We start from the raw sequence: 25,780 nt of genomic DNA, 5'->3' as shown, positions 1-25,780 counted from the left end.
CTTCTGTCTTGAGGCTGGTGAAAGCCATTAAGACCGTCGAGTGCTTGCTTCGGTTTCCTCTGCCGTGACCAATTTGGAGGCCAGCTTGTCTTCTTGCATGTCCTTAGTGGTTTTTCAAATATATGTAGCCGACATTGAGGAGGATCCTTGGCTGATAATTTCTGAAGGACTGAGGGGAATTCCTTAGATTTTAGTGAGGGAGGAGATTCCTACCAGTATTATAAAGTCACATCAGTGGTCTGATCCTCTGAGGGTGTTTTGTGCGGGTGACCTGCAGAAAATAAAACAAAAAGACAAAACATATTTCTCCTGTGGTGAAGGATCCCCAACATGAATGGCAAGTTTTTACTCAGGTTTATTTGATGCTTTGATGGCCTTGAAGCCACCTCAAGAGGTCTGCCCCCCACCCCCAGTCTTTCACTCCAGTCAAGAGGCCTAGGGAATTGGATTCCTCAGATAAGGATCTTGACTCAGGAGAACAATCCCTAGTTAATTCTTCCGAAGTCCCTTCCTCCTAGGATCCTAATGTCCAGACTATTCTTTGGAAGTGCTCTGTTTTGGGGATACCAGTGTCAGCATGATGGATTATTTTAAGTGGGATTGTTCCCAGGTCTCTGGTATTAAGTATTATGAGCACCTACAGATGGAATCTTCCAAACCTTCCGCTGTTCCTCCTCTTCTGCCTCCTCTTTTCAATACCTTTTCTGAAACTTCTGTAACCCCTGACTCAGCCTCCTGCACGTAAAAAACTAGATAGATTTTACAAGGTACCCGAGGAGTGCGAATTTCTTTATAAATGCCCCTCTTCTGACCTTTCTCTAATGTCAGTCTCTTCTGAAAAACTATCCAGGTTGCTGCTCTCCACCAAGCTGCTACGTTCTGATAATGATAGTAGGACCTTTGAAAGGTTGGGCAAGAAGGTTTACACTGCTGCCACCTTGTCCTTCAGGGCTATCAATTACCAGACTGATATGACCAGGTATGTTTTGGCCGTCCTTTCTCACATTTCTAAGGTGGTTCCTGACATTCCTGATTCTGAGAAGTCTGCTGACCTTTCCTTGCTGTGCTCCATTTCACAAGTTGCTCTCCATTCTATCCAATACAGCTATAGCTATAATGCAGCTGATGTCTCTTCAAGGGCTGCTGCCTTTGGTTCAGTTATGAGTTATTACTTTTGGTGTTGTCTTCAGGATTTGCCTGATGACATCAAAGCCAAGCTTTCAGATGTTGTTTTGGATAACTAACATCTTTTTAGATCTACTGCTGCTGCTGACCTTTTTAAGTCCCTCCAGGAGAAGTGCAAAAGCTTGCAGGAGCTGAAACATATTTTTGTTTCTCCTATTTCTAATTTCAGTGGAAGTATCCTTCCAAGTCTGCCTTTGTTCATAGGCAATCTCACCCTCCTCCTCAGAGGTAGAAGAGTTTTATCTGCGTGCCTCCTGCTAAGTCTATTCAGACTTCTGCCTCCCAGAAATCATCCTTTCAGGACAAGTCTGGTACTGTTTTGATAGTTTGCTTCCCCCTTCCCTTGTCCAGTTTCCCTTGTCCTTCCACCTTTCCTGGTCTCTTCTAAATTGGCTATGAATCACCAAATACTCTGATTCTGTCCATTATCCATCAGGGATATTGCATGGCTTGAAAATCCCTTTCTCCCTTTTCAGGCATTCCTCAACCTCCTCAGAAACAGATTTCTCATTTCCTAAAGGTTATTCAGGCAATTTTTATTCCAGAATGTTTCTTATCCCACAAAAGGAGGGTACTTGGAGACCAATTATGGATCTTTCCCCAATAAATACCTTTCTTAATATTCCTTCCTTTTGGTGTTATCCTTTCAGACATTTTTCCTCTTCTACTTCCTCAGGCCTTCCTGGTGTCTCTTGATCTCAAGGATGCATGCCTTCATATCCCTATCAATCTGTTTTCAGGATGTTTTTTCATGTCTCTGTCTCTTCTTTGCATTTTCAGTTCTCTGCCTTGCCCTTTGCCCCAAAGGGTATTCACCAAATGACTTGCTCCTGTCACTGCTTTTTGCAGACTTCTAGGCATTCAGATATTTCTCTACCTAGATGATCTACTTATTGAAGCTTTTTTTCCTGGTTCAAGCTCTCTGGTTTGCTACTTGCCTTTTACACAGTCTGGGGTTCACCGTAAACCTCTAGAAATCAGTTCTGACACCTTGCCAGGATCATATTTTCCAAGAATGCAGGTTTCAGATAGCTGCCATGTTGGCATCCCTTCCTGCTCCCAAGGCTGTATCTCTGATGACCTTTTTCCAATCCTTCTTCCTCTGGTGTCTGTCATGGCCAGGGAATTTCTCAAGAGTCGTGAGGCTTATGGCTTCCACCATTCCCAAGCTGCTGCTCACCAGCTTCCATATCAGTAGACTTCAGTGGTATCTCAAATCGGTGTGGCTTCAGTATTGCCACCCCCTGGAGTTCCCGGTGTCTTTTCTTCCTTGTCTCAAGCTTGAGCTTCAGTGGTGGATTCATCAACTCTTTCTAAATCCAGGAATTTTTAAGCTCCAGTTCCCACAAAGGAGCTTTTTACAGATTCCTCAGACAGGGAGTGCGGTGCCTCCTGTGGCTCCCTGAAGGTTCAGGGTCTCTAGCTTCCTCATCAGAAGTCAGACCATATCAGCATAAAGGAGAATGAGGGTCAGCTTCTGCCTCTTCAAGCTTTTCGTTCCCTCTTTCATTCCTGACCCCTCAAAGTCTTCACAGACTATACCACAGTGATGTGTTTCGATAAAAAGCAAGGGGGCATGAGGTCATGTCTTCTTTTCAGACTAGCTCTTCAGGTCTGGGACCTAGGTATAAGTGTCAAGTGACTCTTCAGGCAGTTTGCATTTCCTCAGAGCACAGTCTAGTGGCAGACTCTCTGAGCAGGTCCAGCACACAAACTCACGAATGGATGCTTCATGGAAATGTGCACCTGGATATTTTCCATCACTGGGATATTCCACAGGTAGATAACTAGATGACTTCACCTCCCCTCTGAACAGAAAACTTGCTGTGTTTTGTTCCAGAGTGGACGTCCTGCCCTTTCTTTGAAAGGGGATGTTTCTGTGTGCGTCTCTTCCCCCCCCCCTTCCTCTGTTGCCATGAGTTCTGCACAAGATCAGGCAGGCAGGACTCTCCCACAATCTTATTGGTGACTCCCTTCTGGCCCAGAAAGCTTTGGTTCCCCCTTCTTTGTCATTTGGCCAGGGGCATTCACCTAAAGTTACTTCACCGGGTCGATCTTCTCACACAAGACAAGGGATATTTTGTCCATCCTCATCTGTTCAGTCTTCAGCTGACATTGTGGGTGATAGGGTCTTGATCCCTTTTAGGCACCTCTTTTCTAAGGACCTCCTCTGAGTTCTGCAGGAGGCCAGGAAACCCACTACCAGAAAATCCTATTTTTCCAAATGGGAGCGATTTTCTGTCTGGTATCTTTTGCCATCAGGATCCCCTATCTTTGGAGATTCCTCTCTTTTTCTCTTATTTGTGTGATCTGTACCATGCTGGGTTGGCATATTCTTCAGTTAAAGCACACCTGTCAGCAGTTTCTGCTTATTTGCCCTAGACTCCTCTTCTGGCTTGTAGATATGAGGTCAAGCAGTTTCTCAGTCGTCCTTCATATCAGGTGTCCCAGGAAGCCTATTCCACCTCCTAGAGACGTCAGTTTTGTGCATTAAGAATTGACTCAGGTTCCTTTGGAGCTGGCTTCTTCCACTTCCTTACAACATTGTACTTGGAATTCTGTTTGTCTTTTGGTTCTCATTTCAGCCAAGAGATTGTCTTAACTTTGGGCCATTATGGCTACTCCTCCTGTCTTAGTTTTTCATATAGACAGTGTTTCTTCATACTAATCCTTCTTTATGCCCAAGGTGGTCAATGAGGTCTACTTGAGTAGACCAAAATTTCATTAAATTGAATTTTACTTAAAAACAAAACTGAAATCTTACTTTAACGAACTTTCACACCACTGGAATTTTAATCTGGGAAAGGAGGCAGTTGGCAAACATGGGGAAATGTGCCCTTTTCCCCCACTGTAGTATAATCTCAGAGTTGGTATATTTAGTTTAGGAGTTGTGGGTGGTAGCCCCCCACCTGGGTGGATTTGACTTGCTCTGGTGTGTTTGTTTTTTATGTTGGCAAACTGCCTTCATTCCCAGATTAAAATTTCAGTGATGTGAACATTCATTAAACTAAGCATTTTAGTATCATCATCTCAGTTGAGTAAAATTCAATTTAATGGAATTTCGGTCTACTCAAATAGACCCGGTGAATGAGTTTGTCCCTTAATCGGTGTATTCAACTTCCTTCCTTTTTTCCATCTCCACTGTCTACCAGTGTAAAGGTTCTTTACACGTTGGATTTGCATAGGTAGCTCAGATATTATTTGGATAAAATTAGTTATTTAAAAATCTGAGCAACTTTTTGTTTTGTTTCATGCTAGGACTTTGGGTTTGGCTGTTTCTAAGCAAACAAACACCTCCTGGATTTCTAAGGCCATTTCCTTTTGTTGTCATGGCAAATGTCTTTTGATCAGCAAAGGCACATTTTACTAGGGCAGTGCCTCCTGTGGTGTCTTTTTCAAGGGTCTGGACACTAATTCCATCCTTGAGGCTGCTACTTGGTCCTCCATTCATATTTTCAGTAAGCATTACAAGTGGATACTATTTCCAGGACCAGAGCAGGTTTGTAGAGGGCTCTTCTGTGCCTTCCTCCTCTCAGGCTTCCTCTTAAGTACTTGTACTGTTCCATGTGTAAAGAATATTGCAACAGTGATATGGTGGGGCTTAGTAAAGTTGTTTAAAATCTTGCCATAACAGTAGATATCCTTCTGTTCACTGTTGCAATATACAGTCTCTCCCATCTACCCCCTCTTTCCTAGCTCTTGCCATGCATTTTTGTTCTCCTGGCCAAGGGGTTCCTCTTACTTTTCTCCTTCTGGATGTATATCCTCCTTGTCCCTGAGGGTATTCTGTTCCTCCTGGGGCTTTTTCACTTGTGTGTGTGTGTGTGTGTGTGCGCGCCCATACATCACCTTTATGCCCTGCTCCTTATGCGGGGAACATGTGTGTGATGCATGGCACCTTTGTGAACTAAAGGCTTTGGTATACTAGCCAGATGTTGGGCCATCCTTGGCAAGAGATCCCTTGGGTAAAGAATACTGCAACAGTGAAGAGCAGGGTATCTGCTGTTATGGTAAGATTTTACACAACTGTACTTTTTTGGGTGTGCAAGGAGTTGGAGATTTTAAAAACTTCCCTACAGATTACTCTATCAGAAATATTGGCTGAGCAAATGGCTGTAAGTAAGGAAATTTTTCTTTTGAGCTGGGATACAGAATCTGAACTTCCTAGACGTAGTGCAATCTTATGATTAATTCTGTTGGCTGCCAAAAAGGCAATTACTAGAAAATAGAAATCAAGTCTACACCGACTGTATCTGAGGTATTGTATGTTATAAAAGAGCTAAAAGAACTGAAGAGGGATCTTTGGAAAAGGAAAGGAGTAAATTATCTAGAAGTAAATGGAAACTGTGCAAGCAATATATATATATATATATATATATATATAATGTTCAGGAGGAGGAGGAGTGAGTTTAAGGGAAGGCAGGAGTTCAGCAATTTTTGTAATGTTGAACTAATAGTAGCAAAGAAAATATATGATGTGTTGTTGTTTGTCTTTTGGCTTTTCCCGGTTAGCGGTCGCCACAGTGGAACTCCGGTCCGCTAATGATTAGCAGTAGATTTTCACGAATGCTGAGGTGCCAGCTCGACGTCCAACCTTCAACAAAGACACGCCCTTACGCATGTCTTTCAAATGCCACCCAACCGTGGGGAGGACATGCAGACTCCACAGAGAAGGCACTCCCCGCACTCTAGCCGAGAATCGAATGGGAGAACCTCTTGCTGTGAGGCAACAATGCTACCGCTGCACCACCGCGGCAGTGTGTGTGTGTGTGTGTATATATATATATATATATATATATATATATATATATATATATATAGATAGCTATATAAAGAAAATATATGATGTGTATTGTATTTAATTGGAGAAAATGTTAAAATGGTTTGTTTTCTTCTCTGTTAGTGTATGCTTGCTTATGTCTTAATTTAATAAAGCTGTTAAAAAAAAAAAAAAAAAAAAAAAAAAGAAATGTGCATTTCCTGATTCAGTAGTCTATACTGGTTTTCATGTAGTGCACTTAGCTGATAAGTTGAAGATGTAATAGAATAAAAAAAACATAAACCCTTAATTTGTTAGTATGTAAAAATATACTACTGTTTTTCAGATGTTCTTGTTTGCAGTAATTTATAGTTCTCTTACAATACAGTATTTTGCTTTAAACTTTTCCTTTTGTATTGTTTCAGGGGTTTACAGAACCTTTTGACTCCAGTTCTGGCAAACATTCTAGAAGCTGATCAGGACAAATGCTGGGGATTTGATCAGTTTTTTGCAGAAACAAATGATATACTTCACAGAATAGTAATACACGTCTTCTCCTTGCAGCAAATGACTTTACACAAAGTCTATATTCACAGCTATAACACGTAAGTGTCTTATTACAGTAGTTCTTTAAGAAAAAAAATGTAAATTTAGTTTGCTTTCTTGCCTGAATTAAAGTTACATTTGGAATTAAGAAATGGTGAAGCTTAGTAATGTAATACAAATAATGAGATGTAAGTTAGTAAATCTCTGCATACATTTTGCATTTCATTAGACATTTCATCTTTTTGCATCCTATTAACTTGATTATGTGCCAAGTTAAAATCAAGAGAACAGATAGACTATACAAGGCCTTAAAATAATTGTTACCCTGTTAACATTTAGCAAATCATTTGAAATGCATATGTCACGGGCAGTGAATTGTTAGGCAGTATATGAAACCATTAAATGTCTGTTACAAGTCAGTATTTATCAAGATAAAATATCTGCTTTCAGACAAGCAATAACATTTCACAATAAACAAATTTGTCAAGGAAAGAAAACATTTGTGTTCATAAACTAGGTTTTAGTCATGACTAGATAACATACAGGACTGCTATACTGAGCTTGTAATGGTAATGGCTTCTTCTGTAGCTCGACATGATTAGAAACTAGAAAATGACAATTATTTTGTCTTAAAGTAATTTTGAAGATGAGTTAGATTCAGAAGTGTTCATTATGAACAGGGACACTGATTTTCATTTTTCAGTGAAAAATACAGGAAAATGTAGAATCTGAACCGTCTCAGTAGTGGAAAGAGAATGTTCATGGAATTTAGCATTTTTGGTCAGACTTATTTAATGCAGTTTACATTTCTTCTCTTAGTTGCTTCTTATGCTGCCATCAGCTTGCTGTATACCGAGCATTCTGTGCCTTGAATCTGGTTCAATTTTGTATATATATATATAGTTGCGCAAGAAAATTGTAGGGGAATCAACATAATGACCAGAAAGTACATTACAAAATGGGTTTCTGATTCTTCTTAAAAGTATTCCTTAGGCTCTCACGCGGCAGATATGAAGTTTGTAAAGCTGGAATATTGCATCTTAAAGAGCCCCATTTAGACATGTCTAATTCATCCCTTAAAATTTGAATGTTCATACTTGTTAAAAGATAGCTACAGTAAAACCCATTTTAAGAATGGAGATACCCTAGAAAAAAATAATCAGTTGTACGTCTTTGTTAGCTTCTTATTTATCTGGAAAGTCCGACTGGGTAGAAGTCCACCTGCAGTTTAAATAATTATAACAAATTTGACATAATAGAAAAACATTGGATAAGAATCAATACAAGGTATGACAATCATTTAATATTTAGAGAAATTTCAGACAATTTATAGAGATATTGAAGGTAAGTTAGTCTAATACAAATAGGAATTGCAATGTTCATTGAGGGAAAACAGGCTTATGTTGTATTTAGAGAGAAAGCCAGAGAAGAAAATTAGATAAGCAGTAAGGATGTAAATGAAGAAGGAAGAGTAAGGAGGTATAAGGAATGAAAAGGTACTTGTGCACATTTAGGGATGTAGGTTATCCTGGTTTTGAGCAAGAACAGAGCCAGATCTTAGCTAGGAAGTCTTTCAGAGAGGTTTTGAAAGATTGAGCAAATTATCAGAAAATGGCACTACATTGATAGGCACAATATAACACCATCACTTAGAATAATTCATGGAATTAATCAATATATCAAAACAGTGTAATATATATGTGTACAGTATATATATGTATATATATATATATGTGTGTGTGTGTGTGTGTGTCTGTATGTATATATATATATATATATATATATATATATATATATATATGTAAAGCTTATCTGATCTGAATTAAATTGTTACAAAAATAGCACACTACCAAAGTCTTTTCACTGTTTTACACAGTTATAGAACAAATAGAAATGTAATAACATATGACACATACCTGCTCTATGACAGAAGATAATGACTCAGTGTAAGAAAAGACAACAATGAAGGGATATTTCGCAATACATTGTACTATAGTGACAATCCCACCCTCAGATCAGTTTATAACTGAGAGCTAACACTTTATAGCCAGAACAAAGCAATTAACAAAGAGATGCAAATAAAATGGGTTTCTGTCATTTCCTGAAACTAAATAGCTGGCATATGCAGCATAGTCTACTGGCCAAGTAAAAGGGGACAGTGGCCAACTTAGTAAGGGGTCCCACTATTTCACAGAGCCTTTCAATCACAGAGTTGGCATGTATTTAACTGATTAAAGTTAATATGCAGCAAGGTTCTTCATGAAAAATATGCTTGCATGAAATAATGACAAAGTTTTAGTAAACTTGTATGTGTAGGGCTTTGTGTCAGAATTCCTGCAATATCAAGGTCAGATGTAGTGACCACGTGCTATGAAACAATGGCAAAAGTCTCATAAAATATGTAGGTGTAGAGCTTTGTGACAGAGATCTTACAATACTGAAGACAAATGTAGTTGACTGCAGGCTATTAAACAATGACAAAAGTCTCAGTAAACTTATAGGTGTTGAGCTTTGTGACAGAGATCCTGCAGTATCGAGGTCAGATGTAATGACTGCAGGCATTTGATTTAATAAAGATACCTAATCTTACAAAAAGTAATGTAAGCTATTACCAGGATCAGAGTGTTTTTCATAAAATGTATAGTAGACAACCATCTGTTTGAAGAGATCAGTTTCTTTAGGTTTGTATTTGAATTTGAGAAAAGTTTTTGATTTTTTTTTTTTACATGAAGCAATTCTTCAGCCACTTTTGTTTTTGGACTTTTTTAATTTACCAAAAGAGCAACAATATTGGCACACAATTATTTCTCAAAAAGGCTGTTTGTTAAAGAAGTCAAAGCCTTTATTCTGCTGGTAGTGTATTTAGATCTGGGATACAACCATGTTTGATTTGGCAATGCAAAGGTATAGAGTGTATGTGCACACATGCATTTTTTAACATGGTAACTTTATTAAAAGAAAAAAGATACATAGTTTTGGTCAATCCAATTATGGACAAAACTTCCAAATTAAAGAAAAACATCACTTTGGAAGCTTCTAGCCATTCATAAATGTGTTAGAATTATCCAACAGTTTTCTGTCAACAGTTAAACTTAGAACACATCAGTGCTATGATTTAGGGTGGCACATTGGAGCAGCAGAAAGTGTTATCACTTTGCAGCAAGAAGTTCTTAGTTATTTTGATTTTTGGTTGGTGTGCCTTCTGTGTGGAGTCTGCATGCCCTCACTGTGTTCCTGTGGGTTTTCCGCTGGTGATCTGGTTTCTTCTCACACTCCAAGAGATGTAGTAGGTGGACTGGAGATTATAAACTGGCCATAGATTTGAGTGTACCTGTGTTTGAGTGGTGTGGGAGAAGAACTGTGGCAGGGCTAGCCACCCTGCAGTGTGAATATTGGTTCTAGATGTGATAGTCAGTGTTGAAGTGACATCCCAACCCCATGTGGGAAATGGGAAAAAATGATTGTGGATGGATGGACAAGCAGTACCATGATTGTTGTCACTACAGTACACTGTTCCAGGCTACCAAAGCTTGAGGTAAAGGGGGAAAAAGTAAATTTTAAATAACATCAGATAAAGGAGTTCAGTTAAACTCAACTTTGCTTTGTACTTTATTTAGCTATGGGAGAATTGATCTGTTATTAATCAATTGCTCTTCATATACAGAACACAATACATTCACTTATTCTTAAGCCTTTCTCTTTCCTCTGTGTTCTCCAATGTTATTTCCATCTAGTAGGCAATTCTCATTGTTGTACAACTTTAAGTGTAGTAGGTTGTGCTTTAGACTTCCATTTCCTTGTCACTGCTTTCTTAGAGGCTGACATCAGAACTACCTCATTTCTAGACCAGTCCTGATTTGACAACAAACAAATAAGAATGTTGAATTCTGTGGAATTCATACAAATGTTGTTGTTTGTCTTTCGGCTTTTTCCCGGTAAGGAGTCGCCACAGCGGAACTCTGGTCCGCTAATGATTGGCAGTAGATTTTTTTACAAAACGCCGAGGTGCCAGCTCAACACCCAACCTTCAACAAAGGCATGCCCATTTATGCACGCATGTCTTTAGAACGCTACCCAACCACGGGGAGGATATGCAGACTCCACACAGAAGACACTTCCAAGCTGAGAATCGAACGGGAGAACCTCTTGCTGTGAGGTAACAACGCTACCGCCGTACCACCGTGACATCTATGTGGAATTCATACAAATACAGGTCTTATTTTGACTGTGTTTAGTGAATTACATGTCCAAAAGATACCCACATAGCTTACCTGAATACTGTTAACCAAATTTCCAGCAGGAACCCAAGTTCCTGGATTTTTTTTTTTTACTAATCTATTTAGCGTGTAAAAGTATTTTTGTAGTAATTGCCATCTGTAAAACCCACTTTTTCTGGAATTCATGGCATACTTTGGTAGGATCAAGAACTTTTCTCATAGATGCCAGGACGTTTAAAATCCTGGTTCATACTGTCAGATTCTTCTCAGTGAATTTCCATTATTGCAGTTATTGGTATCTATATTTGAGTAACATGAGCTGAGAAGACTCTACTTTGCAGGGAATCACACCCGTCAAATAAGAACCAGTTAACCAACTGAGGTCTTTCCCTGCCCTCTAGTCTACTCCATTTTAATTCAAATAGACTCATATAGCTTCCTTTGTTTAATAATGTGTCTCAAAATAAATTAAAACTGTTGCAGAAACTGCTTACCATTTATCAGGTCTCAGTTCATTGACAGGTATTTGTAAAAGAGCGTATTAGGGAACCTACTCAACAATTTCTCTGTCTCTTCCTACTGTGTTACTAACTGGTTGTCAGCCTTATTGGTGCTATTTCATTTAATCATTGTTATGTATTAATTCTATGAACAGCCCAGTCCATCGATTTAACCATTATTCCAACTGGTACTGAGAGCAATTCCCTATGCAAGGGCATTGTAGTGTTTCTAAGACTTATCTGTCAATTCTAAATTGGCTGAAAAGTGGTCCTTTTACTAAGCCTGTGAATTTCTCTTACTTGGATTGAGTAGGTCTGCCTTTCATTTTAACTCAAAATCCAGTACACCTAGCTCCCTTTGGTTATTGAAAGTGTAAGCTTGCTCCATGCTTGTTTGGCTTTTCCACTTTTCTAAAGATTTTTAGATGTTGCTCTGTGAAAGTAAAAGTAAAAATGTATTACTGGAACAACAAGGATAACCTATGAAATATAAAGGACCTGAGGTAAAACGGATATTTGCAACTCCCAACAATTCAGCCTACTGTGTTCATTGAGGGAACTCCAACAAAAGATTTTCTCAATGACTGAAAAAACCCTTATATTTCTTAGTAGTCTTACTATAGACTTATTTTGAGTATTGCTGCTAGTATAGTTCCCAAATCATTTCTCAGATATCTTATTTTACAAACCATAGAAGGGGGGTAATTACTGTTAACCTTGTGGCTAAGGGATGTTTATTTACAGAGCTTTTGTTTTAAGTATATCATGTTAACAGTCAAAATCCACCAAGAAGGCAAAGTGAAAAAATACACTAATAACCATAAAACTTTACTAAAGCAGATATTAAAATTTAATACACTAACCTGTTTGCTTCTTTCTTTGCACTATTGAAGTGATTTCCTGGTTATTTGCTTATCATCTTGCCTGAAACCTTGCCAAAATGTCTTAATTGTTGAAGACCACAGCTTCCTTATCAAATAAATCAGAATGCCTTTACTAATTTCAATAATGTTTTCTCCCAGTTCTGTAACTAAATCCCATTATTAAAGAAACACATCTCTGACAAAAAGTGTATGCAGTTTAGGAACAAAAATGTGGCATATTTATGAACCTCCTAACAATTCAGCCTACTGTATTCAGAACCAGCAACTAAAGCCAAAGCCATCAAAGCAGATTTTCTTAGAACAAGAGCAAAAAAAAAATAATTCTCCCCCTCTGAAAAAAATCTAAAGCTGTACTGGAAAGAAAGAAATAGCATCCTTGGACAAGCCACTTCTCCTAATACCATCCCAGATAATCCATGCATTACTGCTAATTCTCTGAAAGACTTCTTTGCATCCACTCCCTCCACCACACCTATCCCATGTTTCCCACCCACCTGTGCAGTCCATTGTATGCCCTAGTAATTCCTCAAAAGCTAAGAAATGCCATTGAGAGACTGATTCAGGCAAAGGCATTGACATGTATTTTGTTTTATACTGCCTGTCCCCAGTTCTCTACCTGAATAAAATATATAATTTTAAAACAGTAACATTTTTCATTTGCCAAAAAAATGACATAGCTAAAAAATCCCATCCTTATTAATTTAGCTGCCCTTGATTCCATACAGTCAAATTATAACACAACAGGCAGAATAGCTCTGTCAATTGCTAGGGATGAACAAATGCAAATACAAGTAGTACACTTTCACAGACTGTTCTTTTATTACTTCTGATTCTCCAAATCTTTGTCCACGTGATATATTTCAGATGTTGATCATAGAAGCTTCCTAACTAACAAAGCATTGCACTGTCTCTCATCATGTTCTTCATAGGATCACTGTTGCAGTTTTTCTTACATATAGGATTTATCCGCCAAAATACCTGTATGTTTGGCTAGTCTAAAAAGCTCAGGCTTCTTCCTTCCAAACACTGTCTGCCCTTAGCACAAACAGACATGCCAGTGTAAGAGGGCTGTACAGACATGCTAAAACTCAGAACTTTCTTGCTACTAGTCCAAGTATACAGACTTTTGTCAGGTCACATCTAGTTATCAGTATTGATTAGCTTCAAAGTAAAGTTTTTAAGCAGAAAAGTACCTCACTGGGAATCCTTTGTTCCAGTTCTCAAATTTGTAAATAACAAACAAGTTAGTATTAAACATAAGTCCCTTTCTCTCCGCATAACCCCTTTTAAATAGTGTCCACATATGCTTCAGACTTTGTTTTGGGTGGTGTTTCTCAGTGTATCAAGGTACAGGGAATTTTGGAACCACAAAACAGTTACTAACATATGAACTTGAAAGAAATGGTGGTTAATTCCAAAAGAAACTTCCTGACCGAGTGAACTTTATTACATTGGACAAATAATCTCTGATTTATCTGAGTGTACACAATCTTGCACAGTTTCTTTTCTCCACATGCTCAGACTGACCAACTGGAGGTTCTTCTCCCTTGTTCTGTTGTCCCACTGTCTCATCTTTGCACTTTGCAGATCTTTGCACTTTGTCTCCAGAACAGCAGTCCTAAACTTCTGTTCAGTAGTTTTCTGTACCTGTCTTTGGACTGTATTGGATTCCATGGTGAGGGCTAATTCCATGTTAGGGCAGTACCATGGTGCAACAGGTAGCATTGTCAAGTCCCAGTAAGAGGTGCTCCTCTTTGATAATTGGCTAGGTTGCCTTCTGTGTGGAATCTGTCCTCCCTTTGTTCATGTGGGTTTCCTTCTACATTCCAAAGACAAGCAGTAGGTGGACTGAACACTCTAAATTGGCCATAGGTGTAAGTGTTAGTGCGAGTGTGTGTGGAATGGAAGAATGGCAGTGGCAGGGTATGCCACCTGGCATTGTAAACCTTGGCTATAGATGATTGTGGATGGATGAATGGATGGCTAATTCCATCTTGGCCAGTTTCTTATTACTTATGATTGCATAGTCATCAAAGCTCACATTTATCTGTAGTATCTCATTGAATATTTATTTTATTTTCTGTGGATGCAACTTCCATGTCAGCAGATTGCAGGTGTAGTTGTTCTGGTCTCCTGTCTTCTTCAGCTCTGACCACAAAGCCAACTGGCTGATTTGTACACTTCATTGAATAAATGTTCATTTAATTATTGTTGCTGGATTATTGGACCTAGGTATTCTGTATAGCTTATATCGAAGTGCTATTGACATTTTTCTTGGTAAAGGAGATAATTTATTTACTTTAACGTTACTGGAGAGTGGAAATTAAAAAGTTTGCTACTAGGCAACATGTTGGAAGTAATAGCCAACCCTTAACCAAGATTCTTGAAAAAGTAATAAATAATTGACGACTTATTACTGTTTTGCTCAGTTGCCAACACATAGCATCACATTTTGCTATCCATTAATACAAATACCACCCTCTGTTTGAAAATTGACTATTTTCTTTAGTATAGCTAATGGCCTTTTAGTCTTTTTTGACTGAAGGGTGAATTCACTGTAGTTGACCACTCTGTTGGCCACTCTAAATTGACACAAGTTGGCTTCTGATGTATCAGTCTTAATTGGTTTAAATCATACTTGCACAACTGCCTTATTTCTGTCCTTTATGTTGATGATTGTATTCTACTCAACAAAGGTAAAGATAAGACTTTCCAAGATGGCTGCACACTGATCAGCAGCTTAATTTCAACTTTTGCAGTGTGAAAAAAGAAACTGACACACAAGGGCCAGGAACTCTTATCACTTAAAATAAATTCAGTTACTGGCTAGTGAGTACACTGCCTGGATGCCACCAAAGAAGAAACTGACAGCCTGGAAGAAAATCAACTAGAACAGATGAAGAGAAATCAGACTGTGAAACATCCTGCAGCTGTTAAGCAAAAAGCAGTTCAATCTTCAGCTTTAGTGCACGACATAGCTTATAGTAATCTAAAAGAAAAAAAGTCAAATGTAGTCAGAGCTCATTAAAATAAACAAAACACTGAAATAATTTATCTACTTAAATAAAAATATGTGGGAGAAATGGAAAAAGCTTTAAATAGATATTCAAATAAATTGATAAACCTGCAAAAATTAGAGGTCAAAATGAAGAAAAGGCTGGCTGAGTGTGAGACAGAGCATGTAGGGTGATAAACTCCAAAAACTAAACAAGCTGGTAAAGCAACGAAAAAAGCAAGCAGGCTGTAGGTACACCTTACCACACCGTTTATTGTGAGCGCTTTCGTCAGAGGCAATGCTCCAACTTCATCAGACAAAGCCAAGACAACAAATTACCACTTTATATAATTACAAGTGGATCCAATTAAGCCAGTTAGAATAGGTATTCATTAAATTAAATCCATTAAGTCATGTACATTAGTTAAAAACCTCTAAATAAGTTATAAAGCAAATAGTTTAACCTTATACAATGCATATAAACTCAACATATAAAATGTATGTTGTTAAAACCTTGTACAATATATAAACATGAAAAATAACTATAAAAAAAGCTATAAAAGTAGATATATGAATAAAGAGATAAAAATTAAAAAGATAAAAATTTAACTAGGATACTAAGTTAGACGAACAAATTATTGATGCAAATACTGAAACATTAAAAAAATTAAAAGATTTTTTTTCTCATTTTATACCTCATTTTATATAAATGTATTTATCAAAAAACACCATCTTCTTTGGCCAAGTGGACTAGTGCTTAAGTGCAATATAATATATATAACACACTGTGTAACAAGACAATCAATGCCCCAGATCCCCATCATACTTTACTTAATAAATAATAATAAATAGGATAAAATAAAGTGCTAAAACCACCAGCTTTAAACACTACCTAACAAGTGCTTTAAGCTTTAAAAGGCACTTAATTGATGTCTATTCATTGAGGCCTGGTGGCATATGTGCAAATGTGCGAACTTGCCACATAAGCTCACATAAGCTCACATTCCTCTAGCTTTAAGTTCCCATGGACCTCTTCACGTATTGTGCTCTACCTGTTCTAATACAGCGAACACAAACTTGTGGGAGGGGTAATCTAAAATGTGCTTTGCCAACGCATTTGTGGTTATATTTTTATTTATATTATACTGGAGTTCATATATCCTTTGTTTGACTTTTCTTTCAGTTTTATTGTATGATGCGCACCCTTCACACAAAGCTACGTAGACCACCCCTTTGGTATCACAATTGAATTTACCTTCTATGGTATAGGTTCTATCCCTAATCTGAAGTTTGTTCCCAGTTTTAATGAATTTGCATTGAGGGCAACTTCCACACTTTGCCATGCTAGAACAACCTTTGTATACTTTCCTCTGTTTCCCTAAAAGACATTTCATATTAGGTCCCCTCCTATAAGTGAAACGTGGGGCTGCCTCCAATATTTTACTAAGACTTATCTTCCAAGATTATGGCCCAGTTCTTGAGAAAAGTATCCCTAATGTTCTTAGAATCCATGGAATAAGTGACAAGAAATCTACTTCCTGTATCATGTATTGGGTTCACCCTCTTGTGACTTACTTGTTCAGTAGTTCCATTATACGTTGCTTCATAGCCTTTTTGTACTACAGGTCTAAAGTGACCTTGACAGCCTCTTAGTATTTACCTCTTGGAAGATGTGTTGAAGAACACATAGTGGGTAACCCCTCTTAAGGAACATAGATTTTAACAACTCACATTCCATTGTGTAATCATTATCACCAGAAACCATCCTTGCGGCCCTTACTACCTGTCCTTTAACTACCGCCTTTTTCTGGTGATAGGGATGGCTGCTTGTGAAATGTAAAAATGCGTTTGAGTAGGTGGGTTTCCAATATATGGTGGTCCTATATCTACTATTAACCCTGTCCTTAGACAAGTGTACATCCAAAAATTGATGGAGTCCATTCCCACTTGGAATGTGAATTCCAAAAAATCAGTTAAATCAGTGATAGCTGCAATAAAAGACTATTAATGCAGCTTCACCTTTCCAAATGAAGCACATGTCGTCTTGGTATCTGGTATACCAAACTACATGATCCTTGAACAGAGTGTTGTTAAACAGAAAGACCCTCTCCCAGTAGGCCATCACACAGTTGGCGAAAGTACTACCACAGGGTGAACCCATCGCGATTCCTGTTTTTTGTAAAAAGAATTGCCCATTAAACCATAAAAAATTGTTAGACAAAACTATCTCTAGGAGGGTTTCAATAACGTAAATGTCTCCACCATCCATTCCTTTCATGAGCAAAAATTATCCGATCCAATCAATACCTAACTCCTGTGGTATGACTGTGTAAAGCTCTTTAATGTCTACCGTGAGGAAAATGAAATTCTCATTGAATTCTAAATTGTTGATGTTCTCGAGAAAGTTCCATGAGTCATGACAAATTTGTGGTTCAGTTTTTATAAAATGTTTTAGCTTGTTGTCCACAAATTTGGCACTTGCATATGTAATAGACCCTCTCCCATCCACTATAGGTCTAAATGGGGGGTTGCTGAGGTTCTTGTGTATTTTTGGGGAACCAAAAAGTGTAGATGATTTATGGGTTCTGGCATTTTCAAAACTTGCAGTTGTGTCAATATATATGCTCCCTTCCAGGATTAAATCATTCAAGATATTGTTGATCTTCCTATAAGCATCATTAACTTCATTTAGGCTAGCATGCTCATAAACTTCACTGTTTAGATATTCATCCATTCTTTTAACATATTCAGTCTGGTCCATAAAGACCAGGCCTCCGCCCTTATCAGGCTTCATAACTCTAATGTTACATAGATTTAACAAATTCACAAAATCTAACTCCTCAGAAGAAATGTTTCTTTTAACATTCATACTATTAAGATTATTAGACAGCAATGCTCTCAAATCCATTTTGCATACTTTTTCGAAAATAGCCAGAGACTAAATAAACTAGACACTCTTAAGTTGTTAGTGAGAGTAGAATTAGCACCCATTAGACATGTAAGGTTAAGTTTGCGCACAATTTTAAGTCAATAATAGTCTTGACCAGATCGGCCCCCCTGTCATGTACAAAAGAGAGCCCTTTAGCAAACACATTAACCATCTCATTGTCAATATTAAGTGAAGTAAAGTTGAAAATTTTAAAATCCCCTTCTGGACTTAGAAGAATTTGTAAAGTGTCCTGGATCATCTCCTCCACCTATTCTGGCATCTCCTTTGTTGCCCCTGGTTTCTGTTGTTCCGCCATTGGTTGGGTTGATTCCCTCGGTGCTCCTGAAAACCCAGATGGTTATTCCTGTTCTCATTATTATTGTTGTTCCCAGCTTCACCTTGTTGATGGCTGTTAATCTGCTGCTATTTCTAATCTGTTCGCTGCGCCGTCCAGGAGGTGTTTGTGTTGCTAGCTTATCATTATCCGTGCTTGCAGCAATATCCAAATTCTCCACATCAGCAGGTGGGCATTGCCAAGTGAGACCTGAACATTCACAGTGGGCTTAGGTGCTTCCGGAGGTGGAGGATAGATAATGCCCTTAGAGTAGTCGTTAATGTCTCAAAATGTTGTTCTTTTTAGTGTCAACAGCTTTCCCCAGGCTAGAATCTATGCTTGAGAAAATACATGGCCTTGTATGTCAGGCAGAAAATCACCTCTGAGTAGGCAGTATGCAATGGAGTACAGCTGTAATTTCTTCAGTCGAGCTGCATAGGGCATCTGTTTGAGGCCAGTGATCCTCTTGGTGAGGTACTTCTGTGGCCTTTCCAGCTGTTGCAGGTGTCTTGTAAGGTACATCCCAAATGGGGCATTGTACTCTATGATAGGTCTGATGAGTGATGAGTAGAGGGGCACAGTGACCTTTTTTATCTGGATGCGAACCCTTTTGTGATTGGGTGGGCCACGTAGAAGGATTTTCTAACCACTTTGGCAATGTGATTATCAAAGGTGAGATTACTATCTACTTGGGTCCCCAGATCTCTCATTACATCTTCCGTATTTGGGGGACTACCACCTATGTGGTAGTTTGTGGGTACTTTGTTTTTTCCAAGGGGATGACTATGCACTTTTTGGCATTTAGCTTGAGGCCATGACTTTGACACCAGGTATCCGTCTCAGTGAGACCCTTTTGGAGGATGTCTGTGTCAGCTGGAGAGTCAATTATAGCCCCTAGTTTGCAGTCATCTGCGAACTTGGTCAGCCATAGTCCTCCTGTGCTTGTCTGTACCTCTGAGAAGTATATTCCGAACAGGAGGGATCCTAGGACTGAGCCCTGGGGAACTTTACTTGTAACCGATTTAGAGTCGGACCCAGCTCCCGCAACTCTCACCATGTGGGTTCTGTCCGTGAGCCAGTTGGCAACCCATCTTGTGATGTAGGGGTTTATTTTCAGGCTGGTGAGCTTGTCTATAATACCAGAATGGGGAATGGTGTCGAAGGCCTTTGCGAGGTGTAGGTAGGCTGTGTGTACCACCTTTCCCTCATCTATAGCCTTGGTAACTGTCTCAGAAATCCACCAGGTTTAGGAGGCATGATCTGCCCTTAAAGCCGAACTGGGTAGGGTCCAGTGTTTAGAGGTTCCCAATGTCTCTGTTAATGAGTTCCATGATGATGCGCTCCATAGCCTTGCAGACCAAGCTAGTCAGGCTTATAGGGCGATAGTTCCTGGGGTCTGTTGTGGCTCCACCTGTGTGGAGTGAAATAACCGCTGCTGTGCGCCACTCTATGGGTACGTAGCCTGTGGAGAGGCTGAGTTTGAACAGTGTGTTTAGGTGAGGGGTTAGTTCGTCTTTGAGCTCATGTAGGACGCAGCCTGGGACACCATCCGGTCCCATTGATGCTGTGTTTTTGGCTTTGGAGAGGGCTGTTTTAACCTGAGTGTCTGTGATTTCAGGGACTCTACATTCTTTTGGTATGGTTATGAGCCCCCTTAGGGGTAAGAGGGGGGTGAAGTTTGCACTGAACCTGTCTGCCAGGATGTTGGCGATATCGGTCATTTCAGTGTATTTTGTGCCATTCTGTACTAACTCTGAGCAGATCGGAGCATTGCCACTTAGATTCTTGACATAGCTAAAGAATGTCTTGTGGTTATCTTTGGACTCCTTGGCAATTTTTCTTTCAGAGCTCGCCTTTGATGATTTTATGAGGGATCGTAGTTTTGTGCGGATACTGATCAGAGATGTCTTCCCTTCTTGGGATTTTACTCTTTTCTGTACTAGTTTCCTCCTTCTCTTGTATAGCTTGTTTATGACAGGATTCCACCAGACTGGTTTCCTTTTCTTGGAGAAGTGAGTCTTGATTTTCCTTGGGATGGCATGATCCATGCATTCTTATAGGTTCCCGTAGAATGCATTAGTAAAGAATTTTGCAGCTTGGACAGCGTTATCCTTCAGCATGGGGGCTTTGAAACTTTCCACCTCTGTCTTAAGTAATGTGAAGTTTGCTTTTGAAAAGTTTTTCATGGTGGTTTTCTTGTCTGGGGGTTGGGGGGAATGTGGATATCCAAAGTGATTTGTTTATGGTCAGATCTAACCAGCGAGGGGTTGAACTCCGGTGTGGAACACCGGTCGCCCATGTTGGTGATGACCAGGTCCAATATGTTGTCACCTCTGGTGGGAGTGTTGACCAGTTGAACCAGGGCGTTTGAGTTTATAAATTCTAGGAAATGTTGGGCAAGGGAGTTAGTACTTGAGTAGTTCTCCCAGTTAATGTTTGGATAATTGAAATCACCCAACATTAGGGTGTTTGGTAGGACCTTTATGTTTCCCAGTGTTTCCAGGAATGCGGAATGGGAGTCCTGGGACATGGTGGGTGATCTGTAGCAAGCTACAATTTGAATTGCAGATGTTCTTCATCTCACATTGCTGCAGTCATAACCTGTGGGTAGTCCGCTGTCCTCGGTCGGCCCGAATACCAAAGTGTTAGGTTGGCGTCGGTCATGGTCGCTTAGATCTGACATCAGTACGCCGTGGTACTAAAGCGCATGACCGACGTCATATCCTCAGTCTTTCTTGCCGCATGGTCCGAAGCAGAAGCAGCGTTTGTAAGTGCCGTTCGGCGTCCTGAAATTTTCGTATTCTGAGTTTCAGACCGAAGACCAAGTTGGCTAAGTACCCCGTTGGGGAATATTTTTGTCTTTTCTTGCCTCAGTTAAATCCGGATGTCAGAAAAAGTGAATAATTGTATTTCTTGTGGGAAACAGATACCTCATAGGGATTACCACTCTCTCTGTATTCCTTGTTTGGGGCCTGAGCACGACGTAGTCGGGTGTCGCTTTTGTGCTAAATTTAATAAGCGCACCATTAAACGTAGGTTAGATTGTGCTAGGCTTGTCTTCGGTAAGCGGTGTAATTACAATATGCCGTCGGATCCTCCGCCCGCTACCGCGAAGAAGCGTAAAGAGAAATCGTTGAAATCCAAGCAGGATGAGTCGTCCGTTCCAGACGCCAGTTCTTTAGAAACCACGGTGGAGTCTGTGGATCCGGCCGAGGTTTCAGTTGAGTCTCAGGGGGAACCTTTAGTTTTGCAAGATGTGGCCTCTCAGGAGTCGGGTCAGGCTGAGGGGGCCTCTCAGGTTGCTGTGCTCCCTTCTTTGCATAAGGTGGTTAGGCCTTCTCCCTCTGTCTCTAAGGTACCTTCAAAGGCCAGGCCTGGTTTGTCTTCCTCTGGCGTCAGTCCTAGTTCTGCAGGTTCTGTGCCTAAAAAACACATGCTTAAAATGGCAGAAGATTTAATTACCTTGATTAGAGGTTCTATGCCCCCTCCAGATAAGAGGCCTAGGGTGGAGCCAGAGGTGGAAGGATTGGAACATTCTTCAGATTATTCAGAGTCTTCGGCTGAAGACATTCAGGATTTTCCCCTTTATTCTGATTCTGACGCAGAGGATTCTAGTCCCTCTGCTTCCCCTCCAGAGGATTTTTCTTTTTCGGAAACCCTGCATTCTATGAGGGAGCATTTTAAATGGGAAGGTCAGGATTTCTCAGATTCCCGAAAGAGGCTTAGGGAATTCTTGTTTTTACCACAACATAGGCCCTTGGCTATACCTCCGGTTTTGGATGTTGTACAGGATGTTTTCTCTGAGGCTTCCCTTAATCCAGACTCTCTGCCTCCTGCCCCGGTTAAGCCAGACAGGTATTACAGGGTGCCAGAGGCTCATAAATATTTGTGTAAGAGCCCTAGGGCTGACCCAGAAACTATTAGCCAGGGACCTAAGGGTGTCAGGGCTTCTGTTGTGAAGAATCCAGTTCCCATGGATAAGGACTCTAGAGCTCTGGATAGGTGGGGTAAAAAAGTGTATACCTCTTCCACTCTTGCAATGAGGGCTTTAAATTGCCAGTTTCATATGCTGAAGTACCAGAATTTTCTTCTTAGTCAATTGAAATCTAAGGTGGATGCTTTAGCAGAGGGCATAGAGTGTAAAGAATTACAGGATTTGGTTCATGCCTCTGATCAGGTGGGTAAGCATTCTTTGCAGTGTGGTTTTGATGCTTTGCAGGCCTCTTCCAGGGTGGCTGCCACTGGGTCAGTTATTCGTAGGCACGCTTGGCTTAAGGATCAGAACTTGTCAGAGCATGTTAAAGCTCGAATTTTGGATGCTCCCCTTCAGTCTGAAGTTTTGTTTGGTTCTCCTGTGGAGTCAGTCTTGAAGAAAATGGAGGACAAAGCTAAGTCTATGCAGACTGTTAAAGATTTTTTACAGATGCAGCCCCCTAAGTTTAGCAGAAATTGGCCTACTAAGGGATGGGCTTACCCTTCTTCTGATTTACAGTCTAGGGGCAGATCTAGACGTGGTAGGGGCAGAGCTCATGCACAGGGTTCTTTGAGGCCTAGGATGTGGAGTTCCCCTGCACAGTCTACAGGTGAGGGCAGGGGCCAGTCCTTTCGTAAACAGACACAATGACCTGCATCTTCAGCTGCCCGATCCTTCCTGTCTGGCAGCTCCTCTGGGAGGAAAGTTGGCACTTTTCAGGCAAAATTGGCTTTTAGTCACCCAGGACAAATGGGTGTTGGACATTATAAACCGAGGCTACAAGTTTTATTTCCACACATTGCCCCCTTTCAAAGGCATGCCAGACATTCCTCCTCAGCAAAAGGCAGAGGCTCACAAACAGATTTCTTTACTTCTTCAAATGGGAGCTATCCAGCAGGTCCCTCCATCAGAGGTGGGCCTAGGATTTTATTCTCGCCTGTTTCTTGTACCAAAGAAAGGAGACACTTGGAGGCCAATTCTGGATTTGTCTATTCTCAACACATACCTGGACATTCCAAAATTCAAAATGTTGACTTTGCAACAACTTCTACCTATGCTAGGCAAAGATCACTGGATGGTAACTCTGGATCTCAAGGAGGCTTATCTTCATATTCCTATCAGGCCAAGCTGCAGGAGATTCCTGCGTTTCCTGGCTGGGACTTTACATTATCAGTTCTCTGCATTGCCCTTTGGCTTATCTACTGCGCCCAGGGTGTTCACAAAGGTTCTGGCTTCGGTGATAGCCTTCTTACGGTTAAGAGGAATACAAATTTATCCTTATTTGGACGATTGCCTGATTCTTGCTCAAGACAAAGACAAGCTACTTCACCATCTTCAGTATGTTATGGCAGTGTTAAGGTGCCTAGGGTATTCTGTGAACGAAATAAAGTCCAGTCTAGTACCCTCTCAGGACATGTGCTTTCTGGGTGTGAGACTGAATACAGCCTCTCAGATGGCGTTTTTGACCCCGGACAAGCAAAGAAATCTTACCCTTTACTTCCAAAAATTGTTTCTCCTGTCCAGGCTGACTGCAAGGACAGTCCTTCAAGCCTTGGGGTTCATGGCATCTTGTATTCTGGTGCTTCCCAATGCCAAACTGCATATGAGGAAGTTACAATGGTATCTAAAAAGTGTATGGACTCAACACTGCCACGATTTGGACACTGTCATTCAGATAATACCTTGCATTCAGAAGGAATTTTTGTGGTGGGCTCAGGAATGTCACCTAAACAAGGGACTCTCTGTGACCCGACCAGAGGCGAGTCAGATCTTAACGACAGATGCCTCGGACAAGGCTTGGGGAGCACACCTCAATGGAAAATGGGTTCAAGACACGTGGCCTGCCAGACTTCAACATTTGCATATCAACATGAAGGAGATGTTAGCAGTCCAATTTGCATTGATGGCCTTCAAGGATCTACTTCACCCAGGACAAGTGTTGATTCAAACAGACAACACAACTGTCATGTGGTACATCAACAAGCAAGGGGGAACCCATTCGTACCCACTTTGCAGGCAAGCTATGATTTTGTGGAAGACTGCTCTCAGTTTGCACCTCACTCTTCAGGCAAGGTTTCTGCCAGGAGCACAGAACTCCTTAGCGGATGTTTTGAGCAGACAGATGGTGGATCCCCACGAGTGGAAATTGGATCCTCATGTCTTTCGACAGTTGACAGTGTTTTGGGGGACTCCAGACATAAATCTGTTCGCTTCTCCACTAAATTTCCAGCTACCAAAGTTTTGCACAAAGATGTTTCTTCCAAAAGCTTGGAAAGTGGATGCTCTTTCATTCAGTTGGAACAATCTTCACGTCTATGCCTTCCCTCCTCTGCCTCTCCTTCCCAAGGTGCTCTTGAAGGTCAGACAGGACAAGCCCTCCATGATTCTTATAGCTCCAGATTGGCCTCGTCAGCACTGGTACCCTCTGCTGAGGAGTTTAGTACGGGAGCCTCCATGGCCTTTGCCAGCAAGTCCACACCTTTTGTCCCAGCAGGCAATCATTTCATCAATGTCAGGATACAGTCCCTGCATCTGACAGCCTGGCATATTCTGTTCTAGACCCTGGAGGGTCGCAGCTTCCTCAACAAGTTTTGAATGTTATTTTGGAGGCCAGACGGCCTAGTACAAGGAAGGTTTATGCTGATAAATGGAGGAGATTTTTTCTTTGGAGCAAAGCAAAGTGCTTTGATGTTTCAGTACCTAATTTGAGTGTTTCACTTCAGTATCTTACAGAATTACTAGACAAAGGTTTGTCTTTCTCCTCTGTAAAAGTTCATGCTGCAGCCATTTCTGCTCACTATGACTGTGACCCACCTTTATTCTCTCATCCTTTGTTCAAGCAATTTCTTAGAGGGGCAAAGAACATAAGACCCCCACGTAGAGCTCCTACTCCTTCCTGGGATCTCAATTTTGTGTTGGAGAAACTCACTTTATCTCCTTTTGAACCTGCAGCTACAGCTGAGTTGATTTTTTTGTCTTGGAAGACAGCTTTTTTGTTGGCCATTACGTCTGCTAGAAGGGTATCTGAATTACAGGCTCTAATGGCAGTTGAACCCTTCCTAATATTTCATAAGGACAGGGTCTCTTTGCGTACTAACCCTACTTTCATGCCTAAAGTGGTCTCTAATGTGGCCTTGAACCAGTCTATTCATTTGCCTACTTTTTATGCTGATCTCCAAAATAAAGGGGAAAAGATTTTGCACTCTTTGGATATTCACAGGCAGTTGCGTTATTATTTGAGCAGAACTAAAGGGTTCAGACAGTCTCAACAGTTGTTTGTTTCTTTTGCTTTGGGTTCTCAGGGGAAACCTGTTTCTAAACAAACTATTTCTAAGTGGATTGGTCATTGTATTGCATTTTGTTACTCTCATCATGGTAAGGAGATTCCGGCTAGAATCAGACCTCATTCCACTAGGGCTACTGCCACTTCTACTGCTTTTCTGAGGGGTGTAGCTACT

The 25,780-nt window shown here is 40.3% G+C and overlaps 1 protein-coding gene across 3 annotated transcripts in view; it reads left to right on the top strand.

Annotated features, from left to right (window-relative positions):
- Positions 1–25,780, top strand: part of TBK1 (TANK binding kinase 1) — a 3,544,425-nt gene that overhangs the window by 1,173,299 nt on the left and 2,345,346 nt on the right. For all 3 annotated transcript variants that reach the window (XM_044088041.1, XM_044088040.1, XM_044088042.1), the window contains exon 8: positions 6,370–6,549. In XM_044088041.1, the coding sequence (XP_043943976.1) occupies positions 6,370–6,549 (180 nt within the window). The remainder of the gene's footprint in view (positions 1–6,369; positions 6,550–25,780) is intronic.

The sequence above is a fragment of the Protopterus annectens genome, chromosome 11.part0 (genome assembly GCF_019279795.1).
Source record: "Protopterus annectens isolate FY-2018-M chromosome 11.part0, PAN1.0, whole genome shotgun sequence".
Classification (NCBI taxonomy): Eukaryota; Metazoa; Chordata; order Ceratodontiformes; family Protopteridae; genus Protopterus; species Protopterus annectens.
The sequence above is the reverse complement of the archived record's forward strand: the minus strand, read 5'-3'. Positions and strand labels throughout refer to the sequence as shown.